The 26,930-nt window shown below is 52.8% G+C and overlaps 1 protein-coding gene across 6 annotated transcripts in view; it reads left to right on the plus strand.

Annotated features, from left to right (window-relative positions):
* Window positions 1–26,930, plus strand: part of SEPTIN9 (septin 9) — a 155,900-nt gene that overhangs the window by 34,670 nt on the left and 94,300 nt on the right. The window contains exon 1 of one of the 6 annotated variants that reach the window (XM_019735495.2): window positions 25,822–26,083. The exons of the other annotated variants lie outside the window; for them this stretch is intronic. Within the exon in view, the coding sequence (XP_019591054.2) occupies window positions 26,029–26,083 (55 nt within the window). The 5' untranslated portion in view covers window positions 25,822–26,028. Of the gene's footprint in view, window positions 1–25,821; window positions 26,084–26,930 lie in introns of those variants that run through there. 6 annotated transcript variants of the gene reach the window in all.

The following is a 26,930-nucleotide window of genomic DNA, read 5'->3' on the forward strand; positions in this document are numbered from 1 at the left end:
CCTCCCTCCTTCCTTCCTTTCTCTCTCTCTTTTATAATAACCATTCTAATGGGTGTGAGCTGGTATCTCATTGTGGTTTTGATTTCATTTCTCTGATGATCCGTGATGTTGAGCATCTTTTCATGTACTTGTTGGCCTCTGCATGTCTTCATTGGAGAAATGTCTATTCAAGACTTTTGCCAGTTTTTTAATTGAGTTGTTTGTTTGGTTTTTCTTGTTGTTGGGTTGTAGGAGTTCTTTATATATTCTGGATATTAGTCCCTTATCTGAGATACGATTTGCAAATGTTTTCTCTCGTTCTGTGGGTTGCCTTTTCACTCTGTTGATGGTGTCCTTTGATGCACCAAAGTTTTTAATTTTGATGAAGTCCAATTTATCTATTTTTTTCTTTTGTTGCCTGCGCTTTTGGTGTCATACCCAATGTCAGAAAGCTTTTTCCTATTTTTTTCTAAGAATTTTGTAGTTTTAGCTCTTGTGATTGGGCCTTTGATCTGTTTTGAGTTAATTTTACATGGTGTGAGGTAAGGCTCTGACTTCCTGTCCTGGGCTCTTGGTTCACCCCTTTTTTTCCCTCACATCCAGCCTGACTCCAGGGAGCAGTGGGAAATCCTGGGTTGGGCCAGGGAGCCCCAGCTGTGCCCCCGCACATGGCTGGACGTGTGCTCTGCCCACAGTAGCCAGGCCTGGGTCCTTCTGGGCCGATTATGGAGGTCAGCCTGGGGTCTCCTGGGGTTCACTGCCGATGTGTCTTTTGTTCTCAGTGGTGTCACTGCCTGGCCTACATGTGAGACCGTCTGGCTGTATGTCAGTGTGTGGGGCTTCGTGTCTGTCAGTCGGTGCCCTCGCGCCTTCCCAGAAAGCCTCCCCTGCCCCCTCTTTGCTTCTGCTGTCTGGTCTCCATCTGCCAGTCTGCCTCCTGTTCAGAGGTGGCCGTCCCTGTCTCCCTTCCAATCTGGGCACAAGCCTCTCTCGTAAAGCCACCATTGAAACCCCTTCGCCCCAAATCCCTCTGCCACTGGTCCCTCCTTGACCACCGACATGAAGACTGCAGATGGGCTCAGAGGTGCATTCGGCTCCCCATGGCTACCCGGGGGGCTGGGCGTGGTGTGGCCATGGGACCTAAAGGAGAAATCAGGTATTTCCTTTTAACAAGTGGCCCAAGTTTGGGGAATTGTTTTAAGCCTCCTGTCCCACCTTGAACTCAAGACCTATAGCACCAGAAATCTCAGCTCATGAAGACCTCTCTCTGCATGTGGGCTTCAGACCTGCCCTCGGACCTTCTGATCCTCTCTCTCTCTCTCTCTCTCTCTCTCTTTTTTTCAAACCAGGAAACTCTGACTTGAGCAAAGCTGAATAAACAAAGCAACACACCCCTTGTAAATTAGCAAAGAGGCTCTGAAACTTTGCTGTGAGAACTTTAAAATGCTTTTGTGCTGGGCTGAGCTCTGGAGCAGAGGGGTGTGACTGAGCCACTGGGATTGGGCAGTAGGAACCCGCTATCCCAGCCTCCGTTTCTCCTCACTGTCCTATCTTCCCTCCCTGCAGCAAGCGAGTGGGAATAATTAGTAACCGCTGTTTGTGTCCTCTGCCTTGAATTCACCTCATGTCATTAGGTCCCCGGGTTCCTGTTCACAGGACCACTAGCACGGGTCATTCCAATTCATGTGGCAAATACTTGTTGAGGTCCTGCTATGTGCCGGCACTTTCCTGGGTTCTTGGCCTACAGCGAGGAGTGAGGAAGATACGGCCATTGCTCCCTTGGGACTTACAGTCTCAACTGGATGTCGGGCAGCTAAGGAATAAACACATCAGTAGATGATTTTAGATAAAGGCTATGACGAAGCCAAGAACAGGTGGAGTAATTATGACTAGGGGTGTGTGCGTGTGTGTGTGTGTGTGTGTATGTGTGTGTGTGTGTGTGTGTGTGTGTGTGTGTAGTGGGAGGAAGGGGAATCAATGGAGGCCCTTCCTGAGGAGGTGACTTTGAGCTGACTTTTGCATGCCCAGAAGGACCTGACCAGGCCAAATCCAGAGGAAGAGTGTTCAGGTAATGGGAACAGCAAGTGCAAAGGTCCTGAGGTGGTTTTATCATGAAGATGTGAGTGGCTAGACTGTGTCATCAGAGGAGAGGGCAAGTATGAGACCAGTGACACAGGTGGGGGCAGGTTGAGCCCAGCCTGGGAGGGCCTGGTGAAGGTTTGTTTGTTTGGCACCATGGGCCCATGTGGAGGGCATGGCAGGAGCTGCATGCCCCGTGGCTGCTGAGAATGGCCCGTGGCCGGCAGGGAGGAGAAGCAGGGAGGCCGGGAGGGGAAGAGGCTCTTGTCATTGCTCTTTGCAGTTGGGTAGGAAGGGCCTGTGATTGCTGGGTGGACCCAGTGGTTGAAAAGGCCACTGGACATGGTGGCCTGCCCTGCCCTGCCCTGCCCTGCTCTGCCCTGGAGCTACTGTTTTTAGGACGGAGCACTTGTGATGTCTGAGCCCACAGGTTGCGGGCTGGGGTTTGGCGTGTGCCTGGCTGAGTGTGGGACGGCCTGAGTCCCGGGAAGGTGACTCCAGGAGCTGTCAGCCTCAAGGAAGGGACGCAGGCCTTGGAGCGGGAATCACTCCTCTGGGCATCTTGTATCTTGTCTCCTGGGCTCCCAAGTCTCCAGGCTGGGATAGCGCGAGCCTCTGTGTGACGCCACCTCCTGCGGGAGTGGCCTGAGCTGCTGCTTCTCCAGCAACTGCGTTCCTGGGCATTGTTGGAGTTGGCCGTTGGGCAGACCCTCCTGGCTTCTTCCTCTGCTTTCCTGGCACTGTCTGCTCACCTGGAGAGGACTAGATGCACTCGGGGACAAAGGAGATACAAGAGCCTCTCTAATAGGACAGTGGGTGTCTGTGCACCTTGTCCCAGAGGGGACGCTTTGGTCAAAGCCCTACTTGCTCCTCAGAGCGTGTCTTCGACCATCGCGGTACGTGGTGGGGGCCGCACAGGTGTAAGTATCGTGTACAGAAGGCTCACCCCTGAGCCTGTGGTTTCTCCTTTTCATGGCTTTGCGCCAGGCCCATGTCCCTCTCTGCCCCTGCAGCCCCTGGTGTTCACCCTGGGCGGCCCTCAGCCGGGACTCTGCTCCCCACCATCCACCCAGTTCAGCCCTGGCTGGCTTGTCCCTCCAGCCTGGCTGAGGTCCAGGTGCCCTCTCCAGGTAGCATGTACAATCCAAGGATGCAGGTCACACAGCCATGCCCGCTGTGTGGGACACCACACAGGATAGTGGTCCCCGATAATAACTAAAGAACTACAGCTTTAGAATTGTTTGACCTCCACGTGTTTCCAAGTTCAAGGGACTTTAGCGCGTCCTGATCCTGATGTCGCTGTGTCCGAGGGAGAGAGACGTGTTGGGCTGTCCCTCTGTGATGTGTGTTTCAGGGTGGGGTGCGTACACTGGGCAAGGCCCTGCAGCCCCCACCGCCCCCCAGCTTGCAGAGAGCAGCCAGAAGAAAGGGGAACATACGTCTCTCTGGGGAGGAGTGGACGGCGAAGCCCTGGTTCTGGAGACATGCACCTTCCATACCGAGGCACCCCGGGTTTTCTGCAGTGAGGGGCCCTGTGGATGGAGCCTTGGGCAGGAGGAAGGCGACAGCTGCGGAGTTGGTAACTCCCGCTGGAGGAATTCGATGCAGAAAGCGTTTCGTCCAGGAGGTGGCGGTACAAGCTCTCAAGAGCCCTGCTCCTCTTGGGTTTTCACTTGCCTTGAGTCTCTGGGAAGACGCTGCTTCGGTGTTATTTCCACTCACTCTGGCAGCTCTGGCAGGCAGAGAAAGTGGCAGGCAGGGAAAATGGGAAATACCATGAGGACAGGAAGGCACCTCTCCTGACAATGGGGTGGGAACGCTGGAGGTGACGCCCTAGGACGCCGGCCTTAAACTGGGCAAGGCCCGGCAGGTGTGAGTTAGGGCTTCGGGCCAAGGGTCTCCTGCCTCCTCTTTTTTCTTCCCTATTTTTGGTTGACATGTCTCAGTCTATTTAAAAATTTTCCAGCTTTTCACTATGAAAAATTTCAAACATAGGAAAGATGAAAGAATGCTAGCACGGACACCCGTATGCCCGCCGCCTCGATTCTGCAATGCACGCTTCGTTCGCTTCCCCACAGTCCATCCCCCCTTCCACCAACAGTCCACGTGCAATTTGGATGCATTTCAAAGTAAGTGACTGATGTCAGCACACATTACCCTGTAACGCTTCGGCTTGCGTTTCATCAAGGAGAATCCTTGACTTACGATGGGGTTACGTCCCAATAAACCCACTGTCAGTGGGAAATATCAGCAGCTGGAAATGCTGTGACTGCGCCTCACCTACCGAGCACCATAGCTTCGCCTGCCCACTTTCTGCTGAATGTGTGCCTATGGCTTTTGCACCACCGTGAAGTTGAAAAACCGTCCGTCTGTGTTTGTTTATGGTTCTTTTTCTCTTTGAAGTAAAATGGATGCATGAGAAGGCCCCGATCTTAAGTGTACCATTCTCTGAATCAGGACATACGTGTACGCGATGTGTCAAAACTCCGCTAGAATATAGAATGCCACCATCGCCTGGTGCCCTTGCCAGTCACTCTGCCCGCACCGCTGGTTTTTCCACTGTCGATGAATTTTGCCAGTTTGAATGTGTTTTCCATGTGCCTGTGTTGCTACTGGTACCAGTTGTTTGCACCTTTATTGCTGATTGTCCATCCTGGGAACATGCTGTGGTTTCGTAGCCGTTTTGCTCACGGGCCCCGGGCTGTGCTTATTTGGGACTCTTGGGAATTAAGCTGCTGTGAGCTTCTTGTACCAGTTTCTTTACGGGCATGTGCTTCCCATAAATATCGAGAAGTAGGGCTGTTTGGCCAGAGGGTATGTGTTTGGTTTTATAAGAAACTGCCAGATCTTTTCCCCAAGTGGCTGAACTGTTTTACACACCCACCAGCAATGCAGAAGAGTTCCGGTCGCTCCACGTCCTCGCCAGCGTTTGGTGCTGTCACTCACAGTGCAGACGTTCTGGTGGGTTCTGTGGGGTGTGTGTGCACTGGTGTCTCATTATGGCTCTAATTTGCATTTGCCCAATGACTAATGCTGTTGAGCACATTTTCATGTACTTGTTGGCTATTCATAACTGTTCCTTTGGGAAATGTCTTTTTAAATCTGTTGCCCATGTGAAAATTGGGTTGCTTGACTATTCTTTCTGGATACTGGTCTTTTTTCAGAGAGATGGATTGCAAATATTTTTCCCCAGTTCGTGGCTTGCCTGTTCATTTCCTAATGGTATCTTTTGATGAGCAAAAGTTTGTAATTTTAATTTTGGTGAAGTTTAATTGAACAAATTTCTTTCTTTTGGTTACCACTGTCTGTGTTCTTTATAAGAAAACTTTGCCTAGCTCCAGGTTGCAAAGATGTTTTCAATGTTTTCTTCTAGAAGTTTTATAGTTATAGATTTTATTTTAGGTTTAGAAATCACTGTGAATTAATTTTTGTATATAGTGTGAGGTTAAGGTGCATTTTCTTCTTTTTTCCCTTTTTTTGTATGGATTTTCAGTTCTAGCACCATTTGTTGAAAAGACATTCTTTATTCAGTTACCTTGGCACCTTTGTTGAACATCAATTGACTCTATATGTAGTGCTATTTGGGGACTCTATCGTGTTCTACTGATATTTTGTCTATTCTCTCATCAGTACCACATTGTCTTAACTAATGTGGCTTTATAATAAGTCTTGAAATGAGGTTTCTCAGTATATCCAAAACATTGCTTTGGATATTCTAAATCCTTTTAATTTCCTTGTAAATTTTAGAAGTAGTGTGTCAACTTCTACAAAAATGCTGTGTGACTTTTGATTGAGATTGCATTCAATCTGTAGGTCAGTTTAAGGAGAATCAATATTTTAACAGCATTGAGTCTTCTAACCTCATAAACCCGGTATGTCTCCATTTTTTAAGGTCTTTCATATTTCCCTTATTTTTCTGTAATTTTCAATGAAAAGTTCTTCATGTCAGTTGTTAAATCTATTCCTCTTATATTTTTTGGTGCTATTGTAAATTGAGTATTTTAAATTTCATTTTCAATTGTTTGCAGTTAGTATATAAAAATACAGTTGACTTTTGTATATGAACCTTATATCCTGTGACCTCTCAAAGTCTTTTTTTATTCTAGTACTAGTTTTGTAGATATTTTATGATTTACTAAGTAAACAACCATAGGTAGTTTTACTTCTTTGTTTCTGACCTTGTACGTTTAATTTCTTTTTCTTGCCTTATTGCACTAGCTAGAACTACCAATATAATACTGAATAGACATGGTGAGTGGACACCCTTGCTTTGTGCCAGGACTTATAATGTTAACTATAGGTTTTCCATATGTGTCCTTTGACAGATTGAGGAAATCCTTTCTATCCCTAATTTGCTGGAATTTTTAACATGAATGGGTTTTGACTTTGGTAAATGCTTCTTCTGTACAGAAGTCCCCCCTTATCCTCCAGGGATATGTTCCAAGACCCCCAGTGGATGCCTAAAACTGTGGATACTATCAAACCCTACATATCCTATGTTTTTTCCTATATATACATACCTAGGATAAAGTTTAACTTATAAATTAGGCACAGTAGGAAATGAACAATAACAATAAAATAGAACAGTTACCACAATCTGCTGTAATGAATGTTACGTGAATGGCTTTGGGGCCATTATTAAATCAAATAAGGGTTACTTGAACACAGGCACTGTGATCCATGACAATCAGTCTGATAGCGGAGACAGCTACTCAGTGACTGACAGGAGTGGAGTATATACAGTGTTGGCGTCAAAGGGATGATTCCCATCCCGGGCGGGAGGGAGCGAGATGGCACAAGACGTCATCAGGCTACTCAGAAAGGCTCGCAATTTAAAACTTATGAATTGTTTGTTTCTGAAATTTTCCACTTAATGCTTTTGGACCGGAGTTGCCTGTTGGTAACTGAAACTGGGGAAAATGAAACCGTGGATAAAGGGGGAGGACTGTATCTCTGGAAGTGATTATTTTTTTCTCCTTTATTCTATTAATAGGGCGAATTACAATGACTGATGTTTGAATATGAAACCAAGCTTGTATTCCTGGAATAACTCTAATATGGTTATGATTTGTAATTCTTTTTTTTTTAACTGTTTAAAAATTTATTTATTTTTTTTGTAATTCTTTTTATATACATTGCTGGGTTTTATTTGTCTATTTTTTTGTTAAAGATATTTTGTGTTGATTCATGAAGGATATTGGTGTGGTATTTTCTTAGTTAGTTTTGTTAACATCTTTGTCAGGGTTATTTTGGCTTCATAAAATGAGTTCAGAAGCGTTTCCTCTTTCTCAGTTTTCTGTAAAAGTTTACATAAGGTTGTTATTATTTCTTCCTTAAATGTTTGCTAGACTTCACCAAGGAAACCGTATGTCCCTCGCATTTTGGGTTTGTTTGTTTTTTCAAATTACAAATTAAGTATTTGTTAAATATATTAAATAAATTTAATATTTAATTATATTAAATTTATTTAACAGAAATTTAATATTTAATTGTATTAAATTTATTTAACAGATAAAGAGAGCTATTCAAGTTTTTTTACTTCCTCTTTTGTCAGTTTTGGTAAGTTGTATTTTGAAGGAATTTGTCCATTTCATGTAAGTTGTTGAATGTATTCATATAAGGTTGTTCATAATATTTCTTTATTATTATTATTATTTTAAGATTTTATTGGGGAAGGGGAACAGGATTGGGGAACAGTGTATACTTCCAGGACTTTTTTCCAAGTCAAGTTGTTGTCCTTTCAATCTTAGTTGTGGAGGGCGCAGCTCAGCTCCAGGTCCAGTTGCCGTTTTCTAGTTGCAGGGGGTGCAGCCCACCATCCCTTGTGGGACTCAAGGAATCGAACTGGCAACCTTGTGGTTGAGAGCCCATGCTCTAACCAACTGAGCCATCTGGGAGGCAGCTCAGCTCAAGGTGCATGTTCAATCTTAGTTGCAGGGGGCGCAGCCCACCATCTCTTGTGGGACTCGAGGAGTTGAACTGGCAACCTTGTGGTTGAGAACCCACTGTCCCCTGTGGGAATCGAACCGGCAGCCTTCGTAGTTAGGAGCATGGAGCTCTAACCACCTGAGCCACGAGGCCGGCCCCTTATTATTATTTTAATGTCTATAGGATCTTAGAGATAACCCTTCACTCCTAATATTGGTAATTTATGTTCTCCATTCTTTCTCTCTTTCTCTCATCAGTCTAGCTATCAGCTTATTGACCTGTAGATCTTCATGAAGAACCAACTTTTGGCTTCATTTTCTTTCTACTTTACATTTTCTTGATTTCTGCCCTTATCTTCATTACTTCCTTCCTTCTACTTACTTTGGTGTATCAGTCAGGGCCCAGGCAGGAAATAGAAACCACACCAGTAATTTGAACAACAAAGTATAACATAAAGAATTATTAACTGATAAAGGTGGTTAACTACTAAAAGGGAGAGAGGGGACCCAGAAGAACAGAAACAGTAAATATGAGAAGCAGCTACTTTAGAAGAAATCACAGAGGAAAACTTTGTGACATTGTGTTTGGCCATGATTTCTTGGATATAACACCAAAAGCACAGGCAAAAAAATTAAAAGAAAGATAAATTGGGCTTTATCAAAATTAAAAACTTTTGTGCATCAAAAGACGCTATCGACAGAGTACAAAGGAAATCCATATAATGGGAGAAAATATTTCCAAATCATATATCTGATTAATATCTAGACTACATAGAAAACTCAGTAACAAAAAAACCCAATTAAAAAATTGGCAAAGGACTTGAACAGACATTTCTCCAAAGAAGACATGCAGATGCCAGTAAGTCCATGAAGGATGCTCAACATCACTAATCATTAGAGGGATGCAAATCAAAACCGAGTGAGGTACCACCTCTCACTCGTTAGAATGGTGATTATAAACAAACAAACAAACAAACAAACAAACAAACAAGAAATAGCGCGTGTTGGTGAGGATGTGGGGACATTGGGGTCCCTTTGTGCTGCTGGTGGGAATGTAAAATGGTGTAGCCTCTAAGGAAATAGTTTGGTGGTTCCTCAAAAAAATTAAACGTAGAAATACCATATGGGCTGGCCTGGTGGCTCAGGTGGTTGGAGCGTCATGCTCCTAACGCCAAGGTCACCGGTTTGATTCCCACATGGGCCAGTGAGCTGCACCCTCCACAGCTAAGACTGTGAACAACAGCTCTCCCTGGAGCTGGGCTACTTTGTGTTACCAGGAGTGGCCGGTGGCCAGCGTGAGTGGCTGGCAGCCAGTGTGAGTGGCCGTGAGCTGCTGTGAGCAGCCGACCAACGACTGGTGACCGACTGCCTCAGTCAGGGGGGAGCGCAAGGCTCATAACACCAGCATGGGCCAGTGAGCTGTGTCCTACACAACTAGACTGAGAAACAACGGCTTGAACCAGAGTGGGGGTGGGGAGAGGTGGAAGGAGGTGGGGGAAAGAAATACCATATGATCCAGCAATTCCCCTTCTAGTTATATGCCCCAAGGAATTGAAAGCACAGGTATGGGTCCACATTCATAGAAGTGGTTACCAGGGGCAGGGGGATGGGGAGGTACGTGTTTGATGGGGACAGTTTCAGTCTGGGAAGCTGAAAACATTCTAGGAGATGGGAGGATGGTGGTGATGGCTGCACAACAATGTGAATGTGCTTAACCACCTAAAAATTATTAAAATGGTAAATTTTATGTAATGGATGTTTCCCACACACATGCAAAAGCAGCAGCTACTACTTCTGGGGCTGAGGGACAGTGCATGAGAAGGAAGAACCTGGAGCATCACCCCGCCTTGCTGAGTCTGGGGTTCGGGTCCTGTTGAAGAGCGTGTAGTTGCCACAGAAACCTGTGGCCTGCCGGTGGCAAAAAGCTCCTGCCAGAAGGCGTGGATGGAGTTGGTCTGCGGGGGCAGCTTATTGAGTGGCAGGGAAATTTCTGGAGGGTGTGGGCAGGTTAAAGCTGGTCCACAGGAACTGCCCGCCAGGTGTCTGAGAAGTTGGCTGGTGGGGTGGGTGGGAGTTTGAGCTGGTCCACAGGAAGGACCATCTGGGGTGCTACAGAAAGTCAGCTGTGCTGCAGGAGGAAGGGGGCACACAGAACCTCTGCTATATCCGAAGTGTGTGTGTGTGTGTGTAGAGGAAATGATTCACCCCAGTGTGCAAAGGTAGGGGTCAGAGCAGGCAGCCCAAGGGTTAAAGGAGGCCAGAAGAGGAAATGGGGTGGGGTGGGAACAGGAGATGCAATGGAGCCGGAACTGCCTGCCACACCTAGAAGGGATGGTGGAGGTTACCAGGTTACCGGGAAGCTCCAGACAGAACTGCAGTCAAATCCTGAAGTCCAGTCATATTTCATGAAGCCTGGGGATCCCTCGAGGTAAAAGGAAAGACTCCTCTGAGTGTGTGTGTGTGTGTGTGTACACACACATGTGCACACAGCTCTCGTTTTCCATTTTTCTGTCTTTCTGACCACCACCAAGAATGTCCGTGAGCCTCTCCACCCTTCCCCACGCTGCACGAGGAGGGGCACACGTGCACATACGCACACACACACACACACACACACACACACACACACACACACACACAGAGTCGGGGCGAGCCCCCCCTTGGATTGTACCTTGGCCTGGCAGGAAACTGGACTCTGGGAAACTTCAGGCCCCGCCTTTGGCACAAAACCATGTTTTTCGTTGCTGTTCATTCAAGGGAACAGAAAGTAGAGGTGGGGTGGGGACAGTTTACTGTCAGAAGAGCAGATTTTGTCTAGTGCAGTTGAGGGCCTGTGCTGGCGGCTTATGTCCCAAGCTCTGGAGGTCTCAGGACAGACATCTCTGTGCCCCAGGGTGTCTCCCAAGGTTGGGAACAGCCACATTCCACGCTGGCCCTTCTCCTGGAGTCCTGGGCCAATATCAGGGTTTAGTTACGTGAAGGAGCCTCTGCAGTTACCTGGCCCTGTGGCCCCCAAGCTGCCTGACTGCAGGCGGCTGCTTAAGTCGCCTGGGAATCCTGTTAAAATACAGGTTCTGGGCCAACCCTGGTACACCGGGATCAGATGAGGGCCCTGAGCCGCCCAAAGTGAGTGGATTGGTGGGTACCAGGATGGTGGGAGTCCCCTGAGAGCAGATACTCAGTGAGCGGGACGTCTACTAAGACAGGACGTGGGAATATCCGGGGACGCTTGCTGACCAGAGGCCGGAGCTCAGGGTGAATAGCCGCGTGACCTTGCAGACGAGACAAAAGAATGGATGTGGACTTTGGTTGCAGCAGGGAGGGGACACCGTGCCACTGGGCCACCCTTGCTCAGGTCCTGGATTGGTCCTGTGGCTGCTGAAACAAATGACCACAAATTGGGGGCTCAAGCAAAAGAACTCTATTCTCTCTCAGTTCTGGGGCCCACATGTCATGATTAAGAAGTGCCAGACGGGTCTGGGTAAGCACGTGCAGATACGAACACATGGCTGCTGTGTGTGCGTGAGGGGGACTTAAGGCCACCGCAAGCAGAGACCGCCTTCCAGAGGTCCCTAGAAGAGGCCCTGGCAGCACCTGCCCCTCCTGGTTCTAAGGACGGGCTCCAAGAGCAGCAGCTATGGAAGCACGTGGCATGCCATGCTGTTTTAAGCACATCACACGTGTCTCATTTTTATGTACTTAGCAAACCCGTAGCACTTGCTTTGTGCCAGGCACTGTTCTCAGCACTTGCAAGAGTTACCATGTTTTCCATTCCTAACAACCCTGTAAAGTCGGTAGTGTTAGCCCCATTTTATAGATGAGGACACTGAGGCATGCAGGAACTTGCCCAAGGTCCGTCTCTCTCCTTTACGCTCACGCTCCCATTCGTACACACGCTCACACACTCACTCGACGCTTCTTTCTCTTCTGATGTGAAGACCTTGGTCAGGGTCTCGCCGTAGTCGTGTCTTGCTGTGGCCACTGAGGGACATTTGTGCAGCCTGGTCCCTCTGGCCCATCTCCCGGCCAGCACATGCTCCTGCCCAGCCCGGAGCCTTTTTTCCAGCTTGAGTGGGGGCTGAATGTCCCCTTACTCCCTGGAGGTCACTGGTCACGTTCAAATCCACTCCCACCAGCCTCTCCTGCCACCACGCTGTTGGCTGCCAGGGCCAGGCTGCTTGCTCGTGGATCGAGGCACCTGGCAGCTGTTCGGGAAGGAAGTGACACTTGAGCCGAGAATTCTGCTCCCAGGGAAGCTTTGGGAGGAGCAGCTGAGGGGACCTGCTGGCCCCCTGCTGCCATGTCCCTGCCCTTAAGGACGGGCATGGATAAGTCACGGCCTGAGCATCTCCCACAGGGAGCAGAGGGCAGGATGAGACCTGCCACCTTCTTGTCACACATTGTCAATGAGGAATTGATCCAGTCCTGTGTGCTGGACCAGCCCACCCAGGCCAGTGCTGGGTGCCAACAGCCGTCATCCCACGGAGGCCTGGGGCGGCGGGCACAAGCACTGCATTCCAAGGAAACCAAAGCTCAGAGACATCAAGCAACTTGCCTGGACGCTACCAGCTAGTGACTGTAGCCAAGCCAGATTTCTGTCCAGGTGTGTGACTCCAGAAGCCCACTTCTTCCTATTCCATCAGGCCCATGAAGGGACCAAGATCTTCTTCCTGAACTGGACTATACGGTGTCTGTGCGGCCGGTCTCACTGTAGTTGTTTAATTGAAATGTTGACTGAAAGGGTCCATGCTCCCTGTTGACACGAATGACTGGAAGCTGATGGCTTTGGCCCAAATGCCTGTCTCTATCCCCTGGCCCAGTGTCTCCCTTTGGGGTGTGTGACCCTGAAAACAATGACCCTCTCCATCCTGCCTTGGACGGCATCTCCAAGTGGCGTCAGGAGAGCAGCTGGGGATTACCAGCGCCCTATTGCTAGCGGGCTGTGTGCCAGATTCCCGGCGTGGATGTGTGGGTGATTGTCAGCCACATGTGTGCAAAGAGCTGCCCATGTGGGACTTGTGCAAATGCACCCCCTCCCCGGCCTCCACCACCAGCCCCGCTGGTGGCTGCCAAAATTCTGCTGTGGGACGTTGGCCCCTGGGGGGTCTTGCCTTATGTCCTGGCCGCTGTGGCTGTTCGTTTGGGTCACATGGCTGTGTGCAAAGAGCCTGCACGTGGATCGTGGGTCCTTCTACCTGGTGGCTGGAGACCCACACCCCACGCACAGTGGCTGTCACATCTGAAAGGCCTCCACAGTGAAGGGCTTACATGTGACCTGTGCAAAACCACTGTGGGGGGTTTAGACGTGCTGTGGCCTCTTCCTCCTGTGGCGAGGCTCTGAGTTTCCACCCTCAAAAGAAAACCAGTATCTGAATCTTTGAGTAACTCATGGTGGTGTCCTCCCTGCTGGGAGGGCGTTCCTAGACCTGGATGTGATGCCACAAAACAAGGACCCCGGTCTGAGTTGACCGAACAAAGACCACCCACCAAGGTTCCTCTGAGGGAGGCCATTGTGCATCCTGCCCTCACTTTTTCCTTCACTCTGCAGACACTAGCGATCGCCCACCAGGCACCACGCAGCCTCTCCCGAGCATCGCAGGTATCTCACACCTGGCATGGCCTCCAGTCTGGTCCCCTTGGCCTCTAGAACCTTCTGCAGGGGCTCAAAGCCAAAGCACCTGCTGCCCTTGCACCTGTTTACGTCCACGTGGACAGATGTGGGGTTTGGACAAGTTCACGTCCCAGCAACTCCACTGATACCTAGGGGACTTGGCCGACTCCTGTCCTCCCTGCACCTCTGCTTCCCATGGGGAAATGGGGGGAATGGAGACGCTACCATGGGGGTTCTTGAGGGTTAAAGGAGGTGGTGATATAGGTAGTGCATGTCGTAGAGGGTGGGCACACAGTCAGCCTTCAGGAAAGCTACTGCTCCTCCTTCCCTTGTTGTTATTTCTCCCCCCATCCTTCCCCCTCCTCCCCTCCCCCCCTACCCCTCCTCCCTGCACTACCCCTAGCACTGTAATAGGTGCCCCCAGTGGTCCCCTCCATTCCTGGTTCTCTAGATGGGGACTCCTGCACAGGATGGCGCCTGCCCTGCCTGGTAGACTGGGGGCAGCCTCAGGAGACACACTCCAGGAAGGGGCTCGGGAACCAAGTGGCGGTGTGGATGGAACACTGGTGGGACAGGGGATGGTGCCATGGGAGAGGAAGCTGTTGAGACATTTGCTAGTGCCCACTCCCAGGGCTGTAATTCCGGCGGATGCGGTGTTTTGGGGTCTGCCCCTGCTCCAGCACCTACAGTGGCTCCGTATTACCTAGCTCCTCCCTACATTTTTCGTGTGAAACTGTCAAACATGCCGCAAAGTTGGGAACATTTTACAGTGCACAGCAGTATGCTTATCACTTACCGTGTTTTCCCGAACATAAGACCTGACTGGAAAATAAGCCCTAGCATGATTTTTCAGGATGACATCCCCTGAACATAAGCCCTAATGCGTCTTTTGGAGCAAAACTTAATATAAGACCTGATCTTATTTTCAGGGAAACACGGTAGAGTCTACCATTAACAGCTTGCTTTATGACCTCTGTCCACCTGCCCATCCTTCCATTCAGCCACACGTCCACCTTAGTTTTATTTTCGGTGCGTTTCAAAGTCAGCTGCGATTATCCTGATTCCCTATGGAGTCACAGAATATATTCCAGTCTCACTTTCAAAACTTCTCCCCAACTCCCCACTCCTTATACTCCACCGGAACTATTTCTTATGCACGAGCACTGCAGGAGGCGTTGGGGTCCTGGCTTTTCATCCTGGCTCCGTCATGAACAGCTGTGCAACCCTCAGCAAACCATTTTGCCTCTCTATGTCCAGTTTTCACACCTGTAAAATGGGAGGGCTTTAAACTAAATGTTATAGGTGATAAGAGCTACTGGTTACCAAGCTGCTGTTTTAGGCCAGACACTTTCCACTCACCATCTCTAACCCTTTCAATCTAGTTTCCTAACAGTAGAGCTCGGGAAGGTGAGGTAACTTGCCTCCCCATCGCCGATGAAAGGCTGCAGTGGGTCTGCACCCAGCCGTCTGCCCGGAGCTCAGGCCTCAGCACAGACCAGTGTCCCAGGGCTGTGCTTTGCTCCAGAAGCGATGTGCACATCCCTTCCAACTCTGTGTTGAGTGATGTCATGTTGGTAGCTTGGCTGGCAGTCAGCCTTTGTGAGCGTATTTACACCAGGGCGATGGGCAAACATCGGGCTTTCCCCCGCCCACCAGAGCAGGTTGTTAAAGATTGACCAGGACGCCACTATTTCAGCCTTGTCTTTCTTCCTTTCCTAACAGAACTCTTCCTGAAAGCTTTGAGTACTGATCTCTGTTTTAGTGGGTGGCGCCTCTTGAATGGAGCTCCCCCTTCATCTGAAGATCTTGCTCTGTCTCACCATTCTGAATGTCACTTCCTCCAGTTCAGAACTAAAGATGGAGCGATGAATGGGGAAGGTTCGGAGAAATGCAGCATTAACAGCGGTTGTGTTGTGTTGTGTCCTGGACAATGGAAGCTTTGCTGGCAGATGGCACGAGGAAAGTGACGTGGTTCTGCAGGACGAGGACATATGTGCTGAGGTTTTAGGTCCCCGACGGGATGTTTTCCCAGGTAAATGTTCTAGGTTATTCGTAATGAAGTGGAAACCTCTCAGTTGCCGGGCCTTGTACACGCTGCTGGAGCACGTGTATCGTGTGGGCTCCATCCGTTGCCTTCTGTCCAGTGGCAGCGCCTGAGCCAGGGGCCTGTCCAGATGTGCTGCGTTGGTGAGTCAGTGGCCGAGAATGTCCACGTTGCCCTTGAAAGTAATGCTCCCAGCACCACGCTGCACTTGAGCTCGTGTGCGGGTCTGTTTCCTCCTGCGCAGCCGCCCCAGCCAGGCAGACAGATTCCTGGCCCCCTCCTGCCCCCCGGGTTGGGCAGCTGCAGATGCGCGCTCACTTGGGCAGAGATGGCAGGCCCAGGGCCAGGCGTGTGGTTGTGGGGATGGGACAAGCATGGAGACTTAGACTCCGTGGCCCCATCTGGAATGTCCCCACCCTGTCCCTGGAGGTGAGAAATTTCTCTCTGCTAGACAACAGCTGTGCTGAGAAGGTGGCCCATCTGGCTGGCAGGACTGCCGGGGACAGGAGGGGTGATGCTCATCGCTTCCTTCCTCCTGGCTGGGTGTTCCCTGCAGCAGGAGAATCCTGTCACTCTGCTCTGTTGATTCTCTGCTGCACAAAGCCCACCTCCTGATCCCTGGTCCCCACTGCCTGGCTTCCCCCTCTGGGAATGGTCTGGGTTAGAGGCTGCCATGGGCACCGGGAAGCCCAAGGAAGGGTCCCAAAGAGATTCCCTCTCCCCGGGGGCTCCAGGGAGGCTTCCTGGAAGAAGGGGCACCTGAGCTGAGACTTGAAGGATTGAGCCAGGCCAAGGAGCGTGGGAAGGGCCTGCCAAGCAGAGCGCCTGGACTAAGACAGAGTAGAGGTGTGACACCTGGCTTGTCTGGGAGCTGCGAAAGCTGGGCCTACGCAGAGGGCATGGAGAAGCTCAGGAGAGGAGGCAGGGGTGGCTGGCTGGGTGCCATTGTCAGCCCTGCTAGGCTCTCACCTTATTCGGTAGGTGATGGGTGACTTGCATTTTAGAAAGATCTCCCACCAGTAGTTGTGAGTTAGGTTGGGAAGAGCCAAGACCTTGGGCAAGGAGGCCACCTGCCAGCCTGGGTGAAAGAACCTGACTGTTTAGTGTTAATGAAAAACAAACCACCAACACCCCTCCCCCCTCAAGCTGTGTCTGACTCTTGAGTCCCAGAGGTGGGAAGGGTGATAATTGGCCCCAAAGGCCTCGGGCCATCTTGTTCCTGTTCTTTCTGGCTGGTTTCCTCCTTGGCTCACCCTTTCAGCTCCCTGCTTGCAGGAGTCTCCTGGGAGACTGCCTGTCCCCAGATGGGTAGCATGGCTGCCCAGGTCCCCAGGAACCAAAGAGACACGGGGGCCCCTCCCTTTGCTTCAGGGGCCCCCGACTATAGACAGTCCATGGGAAGCTGTGTGGGCCCCTGGGCCCCTGAGCCTGGCAGCCTTTGTCCTTTGTCCTGGTCCCTCTCCTCACAGCCCAGCCAGAGCTGGCAACCCCCTGGCAAGGGCCCGTGGCTGGGCCGAGTCACTCGAGTGACTCACGCTGGGGGAGAGGGGACAGTGCACAAGCCAAGTGCATTAATAGCAAACCCATTACATCCCCAGGCCACTTCACAGAGGGACAAATGGTTCATTGAGGCTGATTTGGGTGCCGGCTGGCTCGGGTCACACTCAGGGTGGGGGAGATTTCATTATCCAGGAAAGCAACACCAGATTTGTGGGGAGGGGGGGCAGCACACCCGCTCTTCCTGTCTCCTCCCACGCAAAGCATTCTGTTCCCAAGGCTTCGGGCCAAGAGCGGCCCAGAGGCAGGATCCCAGGTACCGCAGCCACCCGCTCCCATGGGGGCCACAGCAGGCCAAGGGGTACATCTGGTGGCACAGAACTTCCTCTCACTTCGTGGTGGGTTGGGAATGGGGTAGAAAAGTCCAGCCCACAGGGAACCCCACACTCATTTTGGCTACTGCCCTCTGTGCCTTCATCCATTGGACACTGTGTCTTCTGAGTAAGCCCTCCTCGTCCTCCCTCGTCCCGTGGAATACAGAGAAGGCCCGAGGTGCTCAGTGGAAGGAGGAGGAGGGGACAGGGACAGGACGGGCAGGGGACCTGCCAACTCCAGATTCCCTCCCCAAGCACCTGCGGCTTCCCTGCTGAGGCCGTGAAGGCCTGGTGTGGAGGGTGGTGGAGACCCCAGCCTCATTCCCTTTCCCTCTGACCCTGGCTTTGTCCTCGGGGGGTGCTCTGGAGCACCCCGCAGAGGCCTGGGGCTGTTGGAGGGGACAGAGCCCAGGTTGCATAGACACTTGTCGCCTCCTTGATCTCATGCTTCTAGAACAGTCCCTGGCTTTGCAGGCTGGTTTCCAGGAGATTTCCTCATAGTCACCCTTCGATTGAAAATCAGTTCTCTTCCAGGGCCCCTTGCAAGTGTCCATAGTCAGAGTTCCGTTTTTGTTGGGGACAAATGGGAGATCACGCCCCCTGGGAGCCCCACCCCTAATACTCCCTAGGGGCCAGTGTCTCAGTCCCCTTCTCAGAATGGAGGGGGCAGATGCTCCAAATTCCAGGCCCCCAGAAAGAGCTGCCAGCAATCCATAACTCTGCATCTTCTTCCTGCCTTTCTGTTCTGCAAAAGAGTAAAGCAGATACGCTTTCCCATGGGCAAAAGCTACAGTCAAGCTGACCTTCACTCTCTCTCTTTCTCTCTCTGTCTCTCTTTCTCTGTTTTAAATGACCCAAATAGGCCAAAGACAGAGTGAGCAGCAATGATAGGTGCTGAGCTCCCTGTCACTGGAGGTGTTCAAGAGTAGGGCGGATGGGCATTTAGGGGGCAGGCACCGGAGGTGGATTCCAGCAGGGGGTGTGGATTCAGGCTAAGCCTTGAAGCCCCTTCTGAGAGGGTGCAGACGAGAGTGGGGGGTGGGGGGGTTCCTGTGACCTCGCCCTTCCCATGTTAATGGGCGCCACTCCGAATTTTAGCCCTCCCTCCTCCCACTTGCTGGGTGTCTCCTGAATGGTGGGCAGGGGCATTGTGAGGGCATGTGGCCACAGTCCAAGGGGGCAGGCGGGCGGGCAGCTCCCCAGAGACGACGTCACTTCGGTCACTGCGGTGACTTTAAAAATAAGTGCGGCCACAGAGGGCCTGCTGCCCTTTCTTCTCTGCTCAGACCCCGTTGTTCCCGCTGACGTGGAACTGGGGCAGGCTGGTGACTCAGCCCTGTCCCCACACTGCAGCAGTGGTGACTTGCCTCCAGCCTCCAAGCCCTTGGAGCAAGGTACCGGCTGGAGAAAAGTGGTGAGGCGGCCAGGACATGGAGAGGACACCTTGTCTCTCTAGGTAGTGGCTTAGCCAGGTCTCCTGGCAGCCCAGGGTGAGGAGTCTGCAGGCTGGCATAGTCGCTCACTGCTTCCAGGCTGGGCTGATGCCAGGCTGGCCGCTCCTGCGAGGCCCCTTGGGTGACTTTGCAGGGCCACTGGAAGGTCCAGAGGGAGTCTTCCGTCAGCCACAGTGTAGGGGGGCGGTGCTCCCACCCATCTCTGTGCCTCCAGCCTCAGATGGCTGCTAGGAAGTTGGGGACTGGAGCCTATTCCAAAGCCCTGTTTGGGGGGCCGGAGTAGGAACAGAGGGTCATGGCACTGTAGAAAGATGGAATAACCAGGAATAAAACATGAGTCATCAAAAGAAGTGTATCTGGGTGATAACTCATGAAGCCTGTGGCGGGGGGCGGGGCAGACTTCTGAATTTGCTGATCAAAAGCCCATTGGACGTGCCGATAAACAAACCACTACTGCCAGAGTCACAGGCCCAGCTCAGCTGCTGAGGAGTCATCGCCGAGGGGTCATAGTTTCCATCTAGGCCTTCTGCCCTCTGTGAGCAGCACGCCCCTGCCCTGGCTCCCTGGCTCCCATCAGTTTTAACATCATTGCAGTAACAGCTACAAGTAACACTGAAAAATGGGAGCTGCAGGCAGTGCTGCATTCATTCCTCGGTCTGTTGCCAGAGCTTGGACACAGGGAACGTCCAAGCTGACTCAGGCCTGAGCATCTGTCAATGGGAGAGGGCCCTGGGAGAGTTGGGGGAGGGGTGAGGATGGGGGTTGGGGTGGGGAGGCCTATAGCCAGAAGCAGAGAGCTTGCCCAGGGCCTGCAGGCCAGGAGCTTCCTTCTGTGGCTTGAAAGCTCGGATTTAGCAGAGTACTACTTTGTTTAAAAAGTTCCCCGCCTGGCAGATAAGGCCCTAGCTGCTGTGGCCAGAGTTTGCTGTAAATTGTCTGAACAAAGCAAGCTAGGGCGATAACTGGGAAGTGTGGGGAACCGATTAATCATGTGCTAAGAAAATGGCATTCTCCTTTGAAGTGAAACCTTATGGTTGCGTTTAGGCGGCCAGGCAGATGGCGTAAGGGTGTTTCGCAGCCTACACACTGGTTAAATATCAGCTGTACCCACAGACGGACTTCATGAGAAGGCTGAAAAGCAGGCAGCCTGGGGGGCTGAGGAGTCTGAAGTACAGTTGGTGCCGATGTCACAGGGGCGCTGCAAAGGGACATGGGGTCCTGGAGGCTTGGCCCAGGTGCAGACAGCACCCTGCCTGTCACCCTGAATGCTGGGTTCAGGGCGGGTCTGTGTGGTGATTGGCAGGCCTGCAGGGAGTCCCTGTGAGTTCTGAATGTCTGCTCTGCCGCTTTGAGCTGATTTGCCGTCGGTGACCCTGCCATCCTGCAAGGGAAACTGAACTTTGTCATTCCATAGGATTTAACAGGTTCTCGGTAGTCCCCATTGCATTACTGGAGGCAAGGAAGCAGCTGTCTCAAGGGGTCTCCTGGGGGACCCTGGGATGGTCGTTCTGACATTTAAGACAGAAATGACAGACAGGAAGCCAGCAGGGGGAAAACCTGGGGGAGCTGTCCAGACAGAGAACAGCTAAGTGGAAATGTCCTGAGGCTGGAGGCAGTGTGGACAGAGGGATGGAGGTGGGGGTGGGTGAGGGGGGGGGCCGTGGCCAGGGCATGTGGAACCTGGGCCACCAAGGTAAGGAGTTTGCACGTGGTTCTTAGTGTGAAGGAGGCCCTGGGAGGTGACGCAGTCTGACTTAACTGTTAGAGCCTCACTGAGTTCTGGGTGGAGGGAAGCGAGCGTAGTGCCAGCAGGTCCGCGAGGCTTTGCAGGCACACAGGAGAGAGGATGGCAGAGTAGCAAGACTTACACTCGGAGGCATTTTTGTGCGCCAGTTGTGAAACAGCCATTCTTAAAGATTCAATGATAGATACTGTAAAATATATCATTTACATTTTATAAAATACAGAAACTTAAAAATAAATTACATATAATTTGTTGTTTTAAATGAAATGACAGAATTACCGTGTGATTCCACTTCTGAGTAAATACCCAAAAGAATTAGAAGTAGAGATTCAAAGAGACCTGTTCACAGGAGCCAAAAGGTGAAAGCGACCCAGTGTCCGTGGACGGATGAATGGACACACACAGTGGGTCCATCCACACGATGGAATATTACTCAGCATTAAAAGGGACGGAAATTCTGACAGATGCTACGACATGAATGAACCCTGACTAGAGAACCTTGAAGACATTATGCTAAATGAAATAAGCCCAACACAAAAGGACAGATATTCTATTAAAGTTCCTGGAGTAGTCAAATCATAGAGACAGGAAGTAGAATTGTGGCCGCGGAAGGTTGGGGAGGGAAGATACGGGCTATTGTTTAACAGGAGTGGAGTTGGGGGAGATGAGACCTTCTGGAGATGGGTGGTGGTGACGGCTGCACAACCGTGTGAATGGGCCTCATGCCGCTGAACAGCACCCTTAAAAGTGGCTGAAAATGGTAATTTTTACCACAGTAAACAATGCACTGCCCTATTAGAAAAAATCAATAGTATATTGGATTTATACAGTATAAATGACAAGTAATTATATGAAAAATAAAGGGAATAATCACACGACACTCACACGTCCTAGGCATTTCACTGCATCTATTATCTGCGTCCTTGAGTCCCCTTCCTCTGCTGCATCTGGACAATAGGAAACCGTGTAATGTTGGCTCCTGCACAGCTCTGCCCAGCTTCATCTGCAGGGTGTCACACCGGTAGCTCGAAGTGGGCCCAGGTCGGGGGAATTTACCCCACAGAAAAGGCACGTGCTACAAATCAGGTGTTGTTTGTGTGTAACCCCCAGAATGCTGGTGGGTCCACGGGAGGCAGCAGACCCTTGGAGTGGGGGCACTGCAGGAGGTCACAAGTGGACTGACCCACAGATGCGCTGGGAGGTGGAAACTCACCGATGGCTCCGATGTGGCAGTGAGGGGAGCAGGACTCAGGTTGCTACCTAGACACCTGGGTGGATGGCGTCACCACTTGCGGGGATGGCCGGCCACAGGATCTCGGGGATTGGAAAGGGTCCAGCAACTAACAGATGAATACAAGGGCCTGGCGCTCAGGGAGGCCCTACTGTGCGCCAGGCCCAGGCAGAGCTGACGCCATATGGCCCCAGCCCTGGAGGAGCCCTGGTCTGAGGGGACAGATGAGCCACTTAATGGGGTGTCCTGTCCAAAGGCCCAGAGTGGCTGGGCAAACAGCCACCGTCCTCCCTCTGCTCCCCAAACCCCACCTGGAGCTGGGGTCGTGGACCCTGACGTGTGAGCCATCCGGCTGCTTCCGCCCAACGTCCTCCCGCCCTCTTTCTCCCATGCTTTGCAAAGGTTCACTCCGCGGGGCTTGACATACCGGCTGTCTCTTCAGGCTCCTTCCCGTTTCCAGAAAGGCTTGAACTAGAGTTCGTACTACACCTTTCTTACCCATCTGTGGCCTCCCGCTTTTCTTATTAAAACGTGCTGTCTGAGCGTCCTGCTCCTAGATTCCCTCAGCACTGCCACTGCCAGACAGTGTTCATTTCCTAGGACAGGTTTGAGGCTTATAGACGTCTTTGGGGGATGCAGCTTTGACCTGAAGTGATGCAGATGGGACCTTCAGATTAGCGTCCTGCGGCTGCTGTAACCAAGTACCACACACCGTGGGGGCTTAAAACAACAGAAATGGGCTCTTTCCCAGTTCTGGAGGCCGGAAGCCAGAAGTCAAGTGTGAGCAGCGGCGCTCCCTCTGATGGCTCCAGGAAGACTCCTTCCTCTCCTTTTCCAGCTTTGGGGGCCCCCAGTGTTCCCTGGCTTGTCTCCTTACCTGGAGGTGTCTAGGTGACTCCAGTCTCTGCTTCCGACTCCACACGGCCTCTTGTCTGTGTCTCCGTGTCTCCTTCTCTGCCTCTTATAAGGGCACTCGTCACTGGGTCTAGGGCCCACTCTAGCCCAGCATGACCGTATCTGGACATCATGACCTTAATTACATCTGCAAAGATCCGTTCACCAAATCAGGTCACATTCTGAGGTTCAGATGGGCCTGTCTTTTGGGGGGCCTCCATTCCCCCCACAACAGGTGTCATGGTGCACCTGTGAGGGAGGTGGCCCCTTGGTGTCCCTCTCAGCACACCTCCCCATGGGGCTAGGCCTACACCCGGTCTTGCCGTCTCCGTGGCCCTGGGAGAGTGTACCATTACAGAAGGCGGGGGCCTGACAGTTCTATTTTTCTTGCCAAATTTAAGCTCTTTTCTCTCTGTGCTGCTGCTCATTTTGTCTGCCTAGGGTCTCCACCAGGATCGTTTGTGCAGCTCCCCTAGCCCTGACTGCTCATGCCCTGGGAAAGGGGGGTGGGGGGACCCTCACTACCCTCCAGGGATCAGGCCTTATTAAGGTCCTGGAGCCCCAGATTGGACACAGCCATGGGAAGTGATCAAAGGCTGGGGATGATTAAAGGGCCGGGGTGGATGATTTAAGCTGAGAAAGGGAAGGCCAAGGAGCGACTGGATTGTCTTCCAGTTTCGAGAAGGCAATTATTGCTTGAAGGGTGGTGCCCAGCTGTTTCCCATCTCCTCCGAGGACAGGAAAAAAAGAGAAAATAAATGATGTACAATTAGAGCGGTTGGTTAGATACAAGGGTGAACTTCCTGGCTGGGAGTGTGGCTAAGCTGGGCTGGGTTTCCTGGGCGAGTGTGGGGAATCTCCTTACCTGGCAGTGTCTAGGCCTGGTAACAGCACCGCAGTGGTTAAAGTGAAGGGGGGCTGGAGGCAGGGGGATGGACCGGACTGGTTCTGGAGCAGTCATGCTAACATGGGGTGCTTTCTGACCTCATAGGTCAACTCCTCCTGCCATTGTCCTTTGGGTTCCCACAGGGGAGCATTTTGGTGAGGCGTGCACCCTGGCTGGGCTCCCCGAAGAGATAAGCTTAATGGCAGTGAATAATGCACAATAAGCTGACCCTATGCTAATCTGGCAGAGCCCAGGCCAGCCCTCTGGGAGAACAATCCCATGGGTGTGTCACCACTCACCAGGTGCCTTTTATAAACACACAGGAGAATAATGCTGTGGCCCAGGTTGGATGCCGGCCAGGACACCCCACATCTTCCCGCCATCTTCCCGACGGCTGTGTTGTTAGGCTATTTCTTAGGGGCAGGGGACCACCAAACTCCCAAACACTGGCTGGACAGGTGGTCAGGCAGCGCCATGCGCTGGTGTTCAGACAGGAATACCCTGGCTGGTTAGAAGCCATGGGGGTGGGGGGGCATTAATGACAGTGGCAACTCCTTTTCTGAAACCCAGGCTCCCAGGCAGACGAGGGTGTGCGCGCATCTGAAATGTCTGTGGTTTTGCAGTTCCATGTCCACAAACTCACTTGGTTGAAAATAGTTCAGAATATCCAAAGCATGAGGGAGGGAGTGACTGCTTTCCTTAAAAAGGAAGGCCTTGATTTTATCTACCCCAAAAAGCCCACCAAACCTAGTGCATTCTCTGCAAGTGGCCTAAATAACCGGGGTGACAGGCAGGCTTCAGCATCCCTTGCACATCAGAACTAGGGGTAGGGGATCAGGAGGAGAGTGGCAGCGACCAGTCTGAGACCCAGGACAAGCTGTGGGGCCACACTGAGGGGACGGTATTGCAGAGTTGCCCACCAGCCCAGAGGGTTTTATGCCCTGCTATGAATTCTCCCAGGGCCCCCTGATTTGGGGCATAAGCCCTGGGCCTAAGGTAATGAGGGGAAACGGGCAGGCGTGCTTAATAGGCTCAGCCAAGGGGAGTAGAAGAGGACCCCCCCCCCCCCAGTTGTCAGTGCCAGACCTGGAGGCTGGAGGGCCCTTCCTGGGGATTTGATCCTTTTGCTTTTCAAGTTCCAACCCATCCTTTTGTCCCCAGCCCTTAGGACCTGCCTGGTAGGCAATAAGGTTTAATCAAGGTTTGTTGATGAGATGGAGCAGGTAAAAGTTACCGCCCTGGAGGGCAAGGCCCCCCCTGAGGTATGAGCCCAGATGGGGAGCAGGAGCTGCAGGCCCCTGTCTCCCCATTCCCTAACTCTTTCCTTCAGATACTGTGAAATATCTTCCTTCTAGGGGAAGACCAGGTCTACACTCTGCCTTGGAGAAGCCCCTTATTGTGAGGGGCGGGGAGGGGGGGGTCCATGTCCCTAGCTGTTCTGACAGGGGCGTTCCATCTCTCTCACGCCCCCGGTGGGCCAGTGCCTTCTCAGCCACCCGCCCCAGAGGATGCAGCAGCCATCCGGGGTGGAAGGGTAGGGGTGGGGTGTAGCTGGAGGGGTCCCCACACCCCCGGCCACGTGACTCTTGTGCTCGGCCCTCGGCTCTTTGCCAACAAGCTGGGATTCTCGGCTCTTTGCCAACAGGCCGGGATTCTGCGGGCTGCCAGCCCCAGCGCTTAACCCTTGCGGGCGCTGAGCACAGGAAGGCGCGACGGTGGCCAACTTTGCTTGGCTCCGTAAATAAAAACCTCCGCAGAAGGAACCCTGTGCCCCAGGGAAGGGGAGGAATCCTTCCCCCCTTGGCGCCGCCCCCGTGCCGCCGCCCGGACTCCATATCCGCCCACATCTGGCCGCAGCGGGGCGTCCCGGTGTGGGGGGAAGGGGCCGGCCGCGTCCGTCGCCGTCCCCTGGGCGCGGGCCACGCTGGGAGAAGGGGGGTGCTCGGGTCGGGCGCCCAGGACTCTGCGTGTCCCGCGGCGTCGGCTCGGTCCCAGCCCCCCCAAGCCCCAGCCTTGACAGGCGGGCGGAGCAGCCAGTGCGAGCTGGGAGGCTGGGCTGCGGGTGCAGGAACCTGATCCGCCCAGGAGGCGGGGGCGGGGCGGGGGTGGGGGCACGGGGAGCTGGAGGCCGGCGCCCGCCCGCCTCCCCCATTCATTCAGCCGAGCCCGGGGGCCGAGGGGCTCCGCGGCCAGCTCTGCACGGCGGGAGCGCGGGCGCGGCGCCCCAGCCAGCGCGCAGGGCCCGGCCGGCCAGGGCGCTACCTCTCCACCGCTCACCGCGCGCGCGTCGCGCTGCCCTCGAGCCACCATGTCCGACCCTGCGGTCAACGCGCAGCTGGACGGGATCATTTCGGACTTTGAAGGTGGGTGCCGGGCGGGCTGCGGTACTGCTTGGAGGCCCCTGGGGCAGGAAGGGTGCGGGAAGGGGGAGGCGGGACCCCCGATGGGGCGCCCTCCCGCTGCGCGCCCCGCGTCGCCTACGTGGAGGACCGCTGCCGCGAGTTTCCTTCCTTTTATTGTTGTTTGTGTGTGCCGAACGAGGACAGCCTCTTCGAGGGCTCCTGGGGCTTCCGCGAAACCACCGGAGCGCAGTTTCCCTCTCAGCCGTCGCTCAGCCCCCTCCCTCCCGCGCTTCGGGTCGGCCTTCGGGCCCCTCAGCCCTGCGGCGAGTCAGGGAGTTGGTTACTCACCCCTGCGTCCTGCCTGGGAGGACAGCCCCCTCCCCCACACCAGTTTCGGGCTGGGACTGAGTCGAATCCGGGCTAGGGTGGGCTGCCGAGTGAAAACGGCCAGGCCCACGGTGGGGTCTTGGGCGGGTGGGGGGCTCCCATTGGCCCCCATCCAGGCCTGGGAACATCCTCAGACGCCTTCCAGAGTCAGGCTGTACCGGGAAGGAGGGGTCTGCGTGTGGATAGGAAGCGCATTTTGGTCCCCTCCCCCCTTGGGGGTTTATAAAGTGTGGAGAGACTTTGGGGGGCTTCTCCCTGCGAGTGCAGTCCTGCATCCCTGCCCTGGGCCTGTGTGCGCGCGCGCTTTCATGCCTTCTCGTGACTGCCTGTGGCTCTGCGTCCTGCGTCCTGGGGAGTAAATAAAGCGGTAGGAAGGGAAACGCACACAATAGTCTCCAGCACTTTGGCTAGATTTCTGAGGGGGCGGTCCTGCCTCTGCTGGGACCTGGAGCCCCTGCCCCTCAGAGGGGCCCCCAGGCAG

The sequence above is a fragment of the Rhinolophus sinicus genome, linkage group LG15 (assembly GCF_036562045.2).
Source record: "Rhinolophus sinicus isolate RSC01 linkage group LG15, ASM3656204v1, whole genome shotgun sequence".
Classification (NCBI taxonomy): domain Eukaryota; kingdom Metazoa; phylum Chordata; class Mammalia; order Chiroptera; family Rhinolophidae; genus Rhinolophus; species Rhinolophus sinicus.